The 14448-nt window shown below is 42.6% G+C and overlaps 1 protein-coding gene across 1 annotated transcript in view; it reads right to left on the reverse strand.

The window, feature by feature from the left end:
• Window positions 1-925: 925 nt before the first annotated feature.
• The window catches only part of ADHFE1 (alcohol dehydrogenase iron containing 1), a 64383-nt gene continuing 50860 nt past the window's right edge, over window positions 926-14448 (reverse strand). The window contains exons 14-15 of the mRNA XM_040432921.1: window positions 10864-11021; window positions 926-1462 (exon numbers count right to left, since the gene is read on the reverse strand). Of these exons, the coding sequence (XP_040288855.1) occupies window positions 1379-1462; window positions 10864-11021 (242 nt within the window). The 3' untranslated portion in view covers window positions 926-1378. The remainder of the gene's footprint in view (window positions 1463-10863; window positions 11022-14448) is intronic.

The raw sequence follows: 14448 nt of genomic DNA on the forward strand, positions 1-14448 counted from the left end.
TTTTAATAAAGGCCAATTGAAAAAAAAGATTTTTAGCCAAAAATGAGTAACATGCAATCCTAAAAAAAAGTTACAAGGGATGTGCCAAGCTTAGAAGGTATCCTCCATCTACAGGATAGGAGATAACTAACTGTTGTTGGGGGTCTGACCATTGGGGCACCCACCAATTCCGAGAACGGGGGGCCTGGTTCCCCAATCTGATGGAGTGACAGGTTGGGCATTCACCCTGCTGTTCCATTCATTCTCTATGGATTTGCTGGAGACAATCCAGTACAGAACTCAGCTATTTCCAGGGGAGAATGAATGGAGCGGCAGGGCCCATGCCATCAATATGATAAGAATTCAGTTCACTGCTCAATTCAAACTCCAGCTAGCTGCAGTCTACAGTCTGGGAAAAATAAGAACCTGGGCAATCAGTTGGACCTCCACCGTTCTAGTATTTATAAACTATCCAGTGGATCGGTGATAAATGCTTCTGACCAGAATACTTCTAATTTGTTTGGTTTTCCTTGCAGGCTGGTCTAGTATTATAAGACTCTCAGTGTTAAAGGGAGTTACTTTGAGGATTATACCAGGAAATTGCTATTTCTGAAGTTTACCTATTTATTTTCCTACTGTAGGTTTGCAATTGTGTTTGCAATTGTGTTGATAAAAGCAATGACTACAGAATATGAATCATTGCAGCAATAATTTAATGAGCTAAATAATTTTCCACAATAATAAGGTTTAGATATGCAATACAACTTTTGTTCAAGTTATTTTTTTTTATTCTGTTTCATTAACCAAAGGTTGAATGGATATTCCCAATGTGGCACATCACAGATTGAAATTCACAGTTTATAAAGCGTATGCTTTTACATGAAATAATCAACACTCAATGCAATATTTTCCCTGAATGGTACTGTAGTTAAAAGGGCATTCTTAGTTTTTATAAATAATGTTTATTGGGACAAGCCCTGTATTCGTTCATTGTAATATATGTCATATCTTTCACAGCAAATCATGCAGGACCTTGCTCAGGATAGTCTATGTATATTTACCTCCTTCACTGCTGTGTTTGATTTAGGCTACTTTCTCATTAGCGTTTAAGCTGGGTCCGGCAGGCTGTTCCGCCGGGGGACCAGCCTGCCGGATCTGTACGAATGCTGGCCCATGTGTGCTTCTGGAAGTCCGCTCCAGCCCCATTCACTGTAATGGGGACGGGCTGGAGGTCTGGCCGCAGCACAGCAAACATGCTGAGAGGTGGTTGGACAAAAACTGCAGCATACCGGACAACCAGCAATGTTCTAGTGCCTATTGTCCACAAGTCAAGGTATTGTACTAATTGCAATAAACGTTATGTATAAATACCCTTTACATCTACCAAGTATGCTCCAGGTCAATAAAGTTTCATTGATGCTTCAAACAACTTTGAAAGGTCTTCTTCAGAGTGCAGTCTGGGGGATAACTTTGTTACTCTTTCCTAAAATGTAAAAGAAAATGTATCATTGTCTGAACATATTTCTTATTTAATAAGAGTTAAAGTGAGTCTCCACTGTTGCTTTAAAGGGGTTATCCCATGACTAATGTAAAAAATTAGAATCAATCATCATGTAATACATGACAATCTCTTTCCAACAAAGCTAGAACGAGCCCTGTATCTCACATGGATCCAGAGATGTCCCCTTTTATTGCTCTGCTAGATTTATACCAAGCTGGCAGCTCAAGGGGAGTGTCTTTCCTGCTGCAGCTCAGGGGGCGTGTCTCAGCTTTCCCTATCACAGCTCAGGGGGCGTGTCTCAGCTCTCCCTATCCCAGCTCAGGAGGCAGTTGAAGGATGAAACTGAGCATGTGCGGCCATCTCAGTGAGAAGGTCAAAGAAATAAGAAAAAAAAACACAGGTGGCGCTATACAGATACATTTTGGTTAATAACTCAGTGGCTATGCAAATTTTTTGTTACATGCAATTATAAAAGTATTCAGATCAAGGTGCTAGTTTGAAAATCAGTACACTATTTTTCGTGGGACAACCCCTTTGAACTTGGCAGTAAATAGAACTCAGAGAATTTCTTAAAATTATATTGAAATTTCAGGGCAATTGAAAGTGCTCAGATTGCCCTGAAAAGTCATGTATGACACTCTGAGGTCTTCAATGACTGTATCCAACCCCCTTCAAGCTCTTTAACACCAAGGTAAAATAAGTAATATCAAAGTGACAGCAACACATGATATATGGATATGGGTAAATGGATGGTAGCCGGTGGTAACAACCAGCTGTTTAACACTGCGGTTATGCTTTTTAGAATGAAAAATTGTCCCTTTTTGGGGAAGATGTTTACAAGTGTTTCCACTACAATATAATAGTGAGTGACGCAGAACACCAGGTCAGGTCAGGTACACTTATCTGAGATCAATTGAGGTTTTTAAGGAACTGTCACAAGTTCAGTGCAACTTAAGCAGAGAATTATATCAGCCAGTAAATTATCAGTGCCACGATTAATATTGTAGAAGATTTCTGTCTGTGAATTTATTTTATGTAAATTGGGCTGATGGCTGGCTGATACACATTAAGAATAAAAATTAGTACTGTAGCTTTAAATATTGATTGGCAGTGCAAGAAGAGCCCCATTGAACGGCTGTATCCCAGTAACATAGTAACATAGTACATAAGGCCGAAAAAAGACATTTGTCCATCCAGTTCGGCCTGTCATCCTGCAAGTTGATCCAGAGGAAGGCAAAAAAAAACCTTGTGAGGTAGAAGCCAATTTTCCCCACTTTGGGGGGGGGGGGGGGGGGGGGAATTCCTTCCCGACTCCAATCAGGCAATCAGAACAACTCCCTGGATCAACGACCCCTCTCTAGTAGCTATAGCCTGTAATATTATTACACTCTAGAAATACATCCAGGCCCCTCTTAAATTCCTTTATTGTACTCACCATCACCACCTCCTCAGGCAGAGAGTTCCATAGTCTCACTGCTCTTACCGTAAAGAATCCCCTTCTATGTTTGTGTACAAACCTTCTTTCCTCCAGACGCAGAGGATGTCCCCTCGTCACAGTTACAGTCCAGGGGATAAATAGATGATGGGATAGATCTCTGTACTGACCCCTGATATATTTATACATATTAATTAGATCTCCCCTCAGTCGTCTTTTTTCTAAAGTGAATAACCCTAATTTTGATAATCTTTCAGGGTACTGTAGTCCACCCATTCCAGTTATTACTTTAGTTGCCCTCCTCTGGACCCTCTCCAGCTCTGCTATGTCTGCCTTGTTCACAGGAGCCCAGAACTGTATACAGTACTCCATGTGTGGTCTGACTAATGATTTGTAAAGTGGTAGGACTATGTTCTCATCACGGGCATCTATGCCCCTTTTGAAGCAACCCATTACCTTATTGGCCTTGGCAGCAGCTGCCTGACACTGGTTTTTGCAGCTTAGTTTGCTGTTTATTACAATTTCTAGATCCTTTTCCATGTCAGTGTTACTGAGTGTTTTACCATTTAGTATGTACGGGTGACTTGCATTATTCCTTCCCATGTGCATAACTTTACATTTGTCAGTGTTAAACCTCATCTGCCACTTATCTGCCCAAGCCTCCAATCTATCCAGATCCCTCTGTAGCAGTATACTGTCTTCTTCAGTGTTAATTACTTTACACAGTTTAGTGTCACCTGCGAAAATTGATATTTTACTATGCAAGCCTTCTATAAGATCATTAATAAATATATTAGAGAATAGGGCCCAATACTGACCCCTGAGGTACTCCACTAGTGACAGTGACCCAATCTGAGTATGTACCGTTAATAACCACCCTCTGTTTTCTATCATTGAGCCAGTTACTTACCCACATACAGACGTTTTCTCCCAGTCCGAGCATTCTCATTTTATATACTAACCTTTTATGTGGTACAGTGTCAAATGCTTTGGAGAAGTCCACATATACGACATCCATTGATTCTAGAACTTACCTCCTCATAGAAACTGATTAAATTAGTTTGGCATGACCGATCCCTCATGAAGCCATGCTGATATGGCGTTATTTTCTTATTTCTGTTGAGATGCTCTAATATAGCATCTCTCAGAAAACCTTCAAACTGTTTACCCACAACAGATGTTAAACTTACCGGCCTATAGTTTCCAGGCTCTGTTTTTGGACCCTTTTTGAATATTGGCACCACATTTGCTATGCGCCAATCCTGTGGGACATTCCCTGCCAGTATAGAGTCTGCAAATATCACACACTAGCACACTACACTGTGTGACACTACACTGTGTGACCCTATCCTGTCCCTAGCAAAAACCTCTTTATCAGGGTACTTTTTACACTAGCGTTTTTGTTTTCTGGTATTGAGTTCCGTCACAGGAGCTCAATATCGGAAAAAAACTTATCAGTTTTATCCTAATGCATTCTGAATGGAGAGCAATCCGTTCAGGATGGATCAGTTCAGTCCATCTTACGTTTTTTGGACTGAGAAAATACCGCAGCATGCTGCAGTCTTCTCTCTGGCCAAAAATCATAAACACTTGCTGGAATGCCGGATCCGGCATTTATTTACATTGAAGTGTATTAGTGCCGGATCCGGACCCAAGTGTTCCGGCAAAACACATGCGCAGACCTTTAAAAATGCAAAAAAAATGTAATACCACATCCGGATCCATCTGACAAATGCCATCAGTTTGCGTCCGGATTGCCGGATCTGGCAGGCAGTTCCGGTGACGGAACTGCCTGCCGGAATCCTCTGCCGCAAGTGTCAAAGTACCCTCAGTTAATTACATCTAACTAACCAGCTGCTATATCTTCCCTAAAACTGTCTCTATTTGACCCTAAACTAGCTGTATTATGTGTCTAAAGATAATCTTCTTTGAAACTCAGAAACTTTTATCACACACCATAGGACTACTTCTAAGACAGTGTGGGTCAGGTCCCCGGTAACCCCTTTAATGCTCTAAACAGATTCATTCCCGAAGGGATAACGCATGCATGTGACATAGACTAACTCATTAAAATGATAAATGACTAACTCTTAAAATAATAAAATGAATAATATTCTGAAATACAACAAATATATATTTACAGAATCTACATATACAGTATGCATATCACTCTAGAGGCATGAGGGAGATACACTCTCCATACCCAATTATTCACTTATACAGAGTTGGCCAGTTCCAAAAAAGTAGTGTAAAGCAAAAATGTGATGATCGCCTGATATAGACAGATCACATACTAAACTTAACGGTATACCAATGCCAAATGCAGCATTGCCATCATCGTGTTTCCTTCTGAAGACAAAACTCCAAGGCTAATAGAGAAGCGCTAGGTCCTAAACTATTAAGAATGAGTGGAACTGTTCATGGTAATTGCATTCTCTGTTTTATACACAAGCCAGCAATCAAAGTGCTGGAGGTTGAAGGGTTGCAAGGGTTTTATATTTATATCCTCAGGATAGGTCATCAACATATCTGACACCCAACAGCCCCACCAATCAGCTATTTGAAGAGGAGGCGGCGCTCCATGCGAGTTCTACTTTCTCTTCCTTACACTGCCAGTCTTCTTACATGCAGCGCTACCTCCTCTTCCAACAGCTGATCGGCAGGGGGTGCCAGGTGTCGGCCCCTCACTGATCTGATATTGGTGATCTATCCATAAATAGTGTTGAGCAAATCATTAACAAGTTAACAAAGTGTACTTCTTTTCGAATTTTGAGGAAAAAATTTGATTAGTCATGAAGCCGAATTTCCTCCTACTTCGTGGTAACAAATCCATTTTTCCTAAAATGGCGGTAAAAAACAAAAAAAATACAGTCACCTCATCCATTTGCTTGCGGAAAGGCAGTTGCGACTATCTTCATTGAGGAAAATACTGCAAATCTTGCACATGCTAACGCGTGACGTATTTGGCGTGTTTTCTTTAATCAAGATGGCCACGACGGCCTTTCAACGAGCAAATGGATAAGGGGAGTATGTATTTTTGTTTTTAACCCCTGATTAACCTCTGAAAGGCCTGAATGTGACTGTTAGATGCCGCGATCAGTGTTGAATGTGGCATATGAAGGGTTCAATGACGGGGAGGCGGTTGTGATCGCCATTCCCTGTCATTGCACCTGCTACATACAATGGAATGTGATTCGTGATGAAGTAATTCGTAGTGAATCGAATCTCTTTGTGAACTTCGGTGAAGCAGCCAAATCAAATTTTTGATAACTTTGCTCATCTCTAGTCATTAATATAAAACCCCTGCACAACCCCTTTAACCCTTCTGATTTCTATTTGAAAGAACTTTTGGACCATAAGGCTACACCTGTATGTTCTGTCTTTAGACTTGCTCTTTTTGGCACATTGTGGTTTCATAACCTATTTCCCACTAAGGTTTATTCTAAAAGTACATTTGTGTCTATAATTTGCATTACTTTAGGTTTTAAGACCTGGGCATTGCTGCAAACACACTATATACAGCATAAAACCTAAAGTAATGCAAGTATTACAAACCTGTAGGCGCTCTACGTGCTGCCACTCGGTGCCTCCATGAAGCACCGTATTCTCCTCCTCTAACAGCAATGCTTCAAGTTGTCAACATCATCATAATACGACAAGCCATGATTTTTCTTTAGTGGATTCTCATAGAATCCCTTAGATAAAAAACAAACAAACTTCTGTATGAAACTGGAGACACACGGAGGTACTATATGGGCACATATAAAGCTATGAGTGCCATATTATGGATCCAAACAACACAGATCCATAATTCAGATCTGTAAATGGAAGAGTTTTCAAACTTAGAAGCATCATGCTAAGCTCATTTCTTCTCAATTCAATTAGATTTTTTTTTACATTTCTGGATAAAAGTGCACCCCATAATCAGCCACATTGTGTGGTTTATGGTAATATTCAGAAAATGTTAATAAAAATAAATAAATAAGTAATAAATGTGTTCTATACACAGGCGAAATGTAATGAAAGGTAGAGGTCTACTAGACAGTGATGGTCAGTTCGCAGTGTTCGCCAGCGAACACATGCGGGCTGCCATCTTTAGTCAGGTAGACTCACCCGTCCGGCGAAGCACAGGTAAGCCCTTACCTGTGCCTGTGCCGGGACCCGGTCTGAAATCAAACACTGCTACTAGATACTATATTGGCTGAATAACCTAAGGCAGTTTTTTTTTGCTAATAACCCCTATGATTATGTAAACTTCCCATTTGTTTCTGGATGGTAATGCCAATAAATATGCACTTACTGTATTTGTGACAAGTTAACAGCAGCATTTCAGGGGGTATAATAGGTAACCCCACTAGTCACTTGGAAATAGTGACAGATGTGCAGTATTTTCAGACTTCTTCTCGTAAGAAATGCAAATCATGATATATCTACTGCAAAAGAGGGGCCAAGCACACTGGCAGCTGTTTCCTTGGTAAAGAAGCACCAGTCAAGCACAGACCTCATCCTGGGCGCTCCTCCTACCCCTGTATATACACTATGTTCAGTGAGGATAGGACTTTTTATGTAACTGAACCTTACGCATTCTTCATTATCTATCACAACAGTGTACACTTAGTGGAGACGGTTTGGAGACCACCCAAGTTTACTTTATGTATATAGTTCACTCATTAAGGAAGTCTGTCTACTCCATTCTGCTTATAACAGTAATACCATTGCTTGATACAGGACTTCCATAGTTGTGAAAGGATTCCTTTATTTTCCATAAACGGAGTTCAGCTATAGAGAAAATCTATTTTGATGTGATATGCAAATGACTCGGTCAGTGCCAAGTGGGTGGTCCGGAGCATGGCAAGTGCTCAAGCCTGCCCCGTTCCTCCCCTGGCTCATGATTGAAATCTCCATTGCTGTATTACTTCACATATCCCAGCATAGAAATCTTGTGCATGCACAGTGAAAGCCTCCACACTGCCCATGCGCAATACATTTCTTTCTTCACCAGTATCAGACATCAGTATGTACTGCACAGGTGTTACCAGGCCATGATGCCAATGCCTGCAGAAGAGAATGAACTGCACATGCACAGTCCTGGATTTTTCATCATGTGTATGTGAGATTTCAGCGCAGGGATGTGTGACCTATAATAGCGATGGAGATTCCAATCATGAGCCAAGGGATGGAACAGGGCAGGACTTACCGTGCTTGGGACTACCCAGTGGACACTTACCACTTGCATATGACTTGATTTTCTCTACAACTGAGGACAGTGATGGCTAACCTCCGGCACTCCAGCTGTGGTGAAACTACGACTCCCAGCATGCTCCATTCATTTCTATGGAGTTCTGAAAACAGCCAAGCAAGTTTACATCTTGGGAGTCGTAGTTTTACCACAGCTGGAGTGCCGGATGTTAGCCATCACAGCTCTAGGATATACCTTCAGATAGGTGCAGGTCACTTCTATGGGACTGCTGGAAATAGTCGATTAAGCACTCATCTATTTTCAGAACTCCCATAAAAAATAAATGGAGGGCCGCAGCGCGCGTGTGGCTCCTCACTGCTCACTTCAGGGGTCCTGTTCTGGAGATAGCTGTGGGCCTCAGAAATATACCACCAATGTCTCTTTAAAGGGAACCTGTCACCTGGATTTTGGGTATAGAGCTGAGGACATGAGCTGCTAGATCGCCGCTAACACATCCACAATATCCATTCCCCATAGCTCTCTGTGCTTTTATTGTGTAAAAAAAAAGATTTTATAAATATATATATATATATATATATATATATATATATATATGTAAATTAGGCTACTAACGTTTCTGGAGCCCAGCCACGCCCACTGTGAAGGAGCCCAGCACCGCCCCGCATACTCCGAAATCTCCTCCTTGCTCCCCGACGTCACAAAGCCAGAGCGCCATAATCTTGCGATGCGCGAGCTAGCGCATGCGTAGTGTCGGCATAGTGTTCTTTCCCTGTGCTGGCATCAGCCTCAGGGAACGAACTGCGCATGCGCTAGCTCGCGCATCACGAGATTACGGTGCACTAGATTTGTGACGTCGGGGAGCAAGGAGGAGATTCGGAGTATGCAGGGCGGTGCTGGGCTCCTTCACAGTGGTGTGGCTGGGCTCAGAGTCAGAGAACGCTGGACGCCTCTCTGAAGCATGAAGGAGACAGGACTCCTCTAAGGTTCATTTACATATCTATAAAATCGTTTTTTTGACACAATAAAAGCACACAGAGCTATGGGGACTGGATAGTGCGGATGTGCTAGCGGCGATCTAGAAGCCCATGTCCTCAGCGCTATACCCAGAATCCAGGTGACAGGTTCCCTTTAAGTCATCTAACCAGAGCTGGTACTTCCATTAGGATGCTCAATCGTTGTACTGTTTATACTTTGCAGTGTCGGACTGGGGTGCCTTGGGCCACCAGTAAAATTTATTTTGGGGGCCCACCGTACGGATACATTTAAATAGTATCTGCTCACACAGCAGCAAGATGCTACCAGATGATTGAATATGGGGGTAATCTATCAAGTTTTTTTTATATGAAAATAGGCTGGTTGAGGTGCTGTACATTAAATATATGTTTGTAGTGCAGTAAGTCTACTGTGTTATGTGCCACTGGTCCAGGGGGTGGGAGACTAGGGGGCCACCATGTTCATGGGCCCACCAGGGGATTCACCTGTACCCCTGTGGGCCAGTCCGAGCCTGATACTTTGGTATGCTTTTAGATTATTAAAGGGGTTTTCCAGGACTTAGATATTAATGACTTATCCTCAAAATAGGTAATCAATATCAGATTGGTGGGGGTCCGACACCCAACACTCCCCCACAATAAGCTGTTTTGGGTAGCTGCGGGTGCTGGAAACTATACAGTGGATGGAGCTAGAAGCAGAAGGCCCCATTCACTGTGTAGTATCTGACACTGGAATACTGCAGCTCAGGTTCCATTTACTAGAATGAGAGCTGAGCTGCAGTACTCCGACATGGCCACTACATAATGGACAGAGTTGTCCCCTTCTGGCCCTGTCCCCGTATAGTTTTCAGTGCTGGAAGCTGCCCAAAACAGCTTTTTGGTGGGAGGAGTTGCACCCCCACCAATCTGATATTGATTACCTATTTTAAGGATAAGTCATTAATATCTAAGTCCGGGAAAACCTCTTTAAATTTATCATAATAAGTGGGTATATGTATTGGTTTTCTTTTGATTTTCCAGTTTTCATCTGCATTTTCAATACATAGGTAAGTTAATTTACTTCTTATGAATCTAGACCAGTAGAAGGCTTCTATACTAGTGGTGAGTCAATTAGAATATGGGCCAATCTGAATGATTCTCAGAGCTGGAGTACTTTCTAATACACTCATCATCAAAAATAATAATGCATCCAGATAAAAATGTCAATGTCATGGCAGGGCTTCCAATTTTTCAGCAGGATCATGTTTGCCCACATACATCAATGGTTGCTCATGAATGATTCCGCCAGATTACGTTCCTTGGCCTGTCCAGTCTCCAGCTTTATCACCAATCGAACATTTATGGGACCGGCTGGGGCACCTGCTTCACTAACCTACAAGTGTCCAGGATCTACAGGACCAGCTGTAACATCTGTTGGCGAATGTTCTGCAGGATACAGTTACCTTGTAACTGTAATACATGGATGGCTAGGTCTACCAGAGCGAGAGCAGCTCACTATTAGTGGCTTTCTGCTCTGACTAATAGCGGAACATCTTGAGCAGGAGACCCTGACTCTGACCGCTATATGTCCTAACATGAAACAACCTCAATAATATTGATCATTTGTGTCTTTCATTGACCCAGGAGTCAGTCGTACTTTATACAAGGAAGCAGCAGTCCAAGAGGTCCTGGGAGCTAAATGTCCTGTTCTCTAAAAATATGGCAACAGGGAAGATTTATTTGCTTGACTTTAGAGAGCTACTTTTAGATGTCATACCTGAGGCAAAGTTCCTGACACTAATGCAGGAATATCGGCTGTACTGTAACCCACAGCTGCCAAACCATCATCTACATTCAGATCAAAAAGAAATTTCCGCAAAGTGTCTGCCAAGATAAGCCCAGCGTCTTTGGTTTTGGCAGTCCGGACGTCGGCTCCTAAATAAAAACATAAAGTGTTACCTGTAGGTTATAGACGTGTGCAGAAGGCACTGGATCATTTTGCAAGCTGAATCTATAAGACATTCATTTTCTTATTTGATTAGGAAACATCACAAACATTAGCTATAACATAAATCTGTGAGGACATTCTCTTAAAGGGAATGTGTCAACAGAAAGTGACCTTTTGTTTAAAGGGGTTATCCACTTTTGCTATATTGATGACCTATCCTTCAAGTGAATAGGAAGGAGCCGTCCGACTAAAGTGAATGGGAAACTGGAGTTGTAATTACACTTGCTCGCCGCTGCTATGTAGACGGCGAACAGGTAAACAGTGAAGAGAAGGCAGCGCGCCTGTGAGCACTGTGTTCTCTGCAAACAGCTGATCAGCAGTGGTGCAGGGAGTCAAGGCCTGCCGATCTGATATTGATTATCTATCTTGAAGATAGGTCAAAAATATACCAAAAGTGGACAACTCCTTTAAATCATGTTTTTATGTTAAACATTCTTAAATAATTTTTAATTTTCCATGTGCATATGTATCTAAAAAAAAAACACATACAATCCTTCCATTTTTACACTGGCCGCTAAGCCTAATAATTGTCGCGGTGGAGAGTGGGGGAAAACTCCCCACCAAACACCGTAAGGAAAACGGAACAGAAACTAGGCCTGGATAGTGGGATAAGGGAGCAGGTCACCCCCTAAAGCAGCCCTAATCCTTGCCCTGACTCCTATCCGTATGAGCGAACCTAGATGGTAGGAGGTCTCATACACAGGAACCTGGGCCCTAGCTGACCCTGAAGATCCCTGGAATAAAGTCAGTACTGAGACACCCTGTCCGTCCACAACAATGATGAACAGGAGTCTCTACAGGCCTAGCAGCAAGGAGAGGAGAAGTCAGTGAACAGCAACTGGATCAGCAGGTAAGAACCTAGTGATACAACAACACACCAGAACAACTAGCACTTACCTGCCGCAGCAGCAGGATGGAACACCGACACCAATAACTACCTGGACCCCCATGCGGACAGGAGGCATGACGGCACCAGGCAGAGCTGCTCACTGACTTGTGGTTCCCCCTCCAGGGAACCCAGGAGCCCTCTCACCAAAGGCACAGACAGACAGGGGAAAGTCTAGCAAACATGCTGGACTACAAACACCAACAGACCAGACATGTAACAACAACTAGACACACCATACAAAGAGACACGTAAGGAAGGGTAGAGGAAATAACAACAGGAAGACATTGGAGAGACAATAATGTCAAACCAGGTGGCCCTCACACTGGACAGATGGAATCTCCAGCACAGGAGCATAACTTTAGCACCAACAGAGGCTGGAGGACAACTGAAACTCCAGGCTACCAGCCACAGGCAATATAAGCATCTAGTGACCACACACAGCCAGGTAGTTAACCGCACAACCACCAGACAGGGAAGGGAAACAAACCTTAAAGGAGAAGTTTACATACATGCTGCATAAACTACATGTTGCCCCAGGCAACCAGCATGCACGGCTATCATGGCACGACAAACAACAACACGACCGTGACAAAGCCGTGACAATAATAGGTGCCACTTCATAGTCTGTACAGATCAATTTATTGCAGTTATCTACTTATCATTACAGACAGGATTATAATGACAGTTATCACCTCTGTATAGATAACATGGGATCCACCATTCACAATATGTGATATCACAGCTTATCTACTGCCTCCTGAACTCTGCACAGGTGACAGAAAATGCCTAGAAAGCTGTCCACCTCAGACTATTGTGACTATGGCTCTGGGGGTCTGGTTTGGTTTGGATACTTGTCCTTTGCAAGGTCTGCCTAGTCCTGGGAATGTCAACAGTGTCAGAACTATTGTAGGTCGAGTGTGAGATTGGTGCCGATTTGAAATTGCAGCAGACAAGAGAGCAGAAAGCCAGAGACTCTGGTGTGCAGCAGTCAGGCGTGTATGCTGTCCGTCTGCGCACGCCTGAGAGTCAAGAGCAGAGGATATTGACTGAGTTAGGCTGGGTTCACACGGGTGTTGCGGGTGCTTTGCGGGAAAAGATACGGGTGCGTTGCGGGAACATGCACGATTTTTCCCTGCGAGTGCAAAGCGTTTTAATCGGCATGTTTGGTACCCAGACCCGAACCCAGACTTCTTCACAGAAGTTCGGGTTTGGGTTCAGTAATACAGAATGCTTAGTAGAAGGTCAATTGAGGGTTAAATAATACAGTGAATAGACTTTCATCCTAGCAACCATGTGTGAAAATCGCACCGCATCCGCACTTGCCTGCGGATGCTATGCGATTTTCACGCAGCCCCATTCACTTCTATGGGGCCTGCGTTGCGTAAAAAATGCACAAAGTAGAGCATGCTGTGGTTTTCACGTAATGCACAAGTGATGTGTGAAAATCACCGCTCATGTGCACAGCCCCATAGAAATGAATGGGTCCGGATTCAATGCGGGTGCAATGCGTTCACCTCACGCATTGTACCCGCGCGGAAAACTCGCCGGTGTGAAAGGGGACTTACAGGGAGTCACTGTCTGTCTGTTGCTGCCAGACCGTCACATACATGGTTGAGGCATGCCTCCCAAAATGATATGCAGTTTTAACTTGTCATAGAATGTGTTTACAGTTCAAAGAGTAAGTAAGTGAACCCTTTGGAATTACCTGGATTTCTGCAAAAATGTGGTCTGATCTACTTAAACTAGTAACACACATATAGTTGTATCAGTCATAACTTCCATATCTGCCAATCTGGTATTATTGACCTATCCTGATCCTAGGTCATCAGTATTCAAATCCCAGAAAACCCCTTTAATCTTATTAAAATGCTATCCAGAAATATTGATGAACTGAAAGACATTATTTGCAGGGAGGAAAGCTCCAAAATTTCTCCACCATATCCTGCAAACCTTATTTGTAGCTGCATGCTGCTAAATTCAAGGGTTCACTTACTTTTTCTCCCTGCACTGTGGATGTTTACTGGATGTTCTCAATAACAGACATGAATGGAACAACTACATTTAAGTAATTAGTTTAGGTACTTTGTGTTTGTCTATAACTGTGAATTAGAGAAGTCAGACCACATTTTATTAGCAATCAATGCAGAAATCCAGATAAATCCAAAGGGTTCACTTACTTTCTTTTTTTTACAACTGTAGTTGTGTCAGTTTTGTGGCATTTTTTTGCTGAGATTTGTGCAAAAAAACAAAAACACAAGGATAAAACAACTAGAATGCCACTAAACAGCACCTGAATGGGGCTTGCAGAAATCCATGTGCATTCAGATGAGTGAAAGTGATATTCAGTTGCAGAACTTTTGTGAAGTCGCCCTAATGTGAATTTTGCCTTCCATAAAAGATGAAGCAGTGGGTCTGACTTGCTAGGTCTAAAAGTGTGCACCATATTTATCAGTGTCTAATGGCAG

This window comes from Bufo bufo, chromosome 5 (assembly GCF_905171765.1).
Source record: "Bufo bufo chromosome 5, aBufBuf1.1, whole genome shotgun sequence".
Lineage (NCBI taxonomy): Eukaryota > Metazoa > Chordata > Amphibia > Anura > Bufonidae > Bufo > Bufo bufo.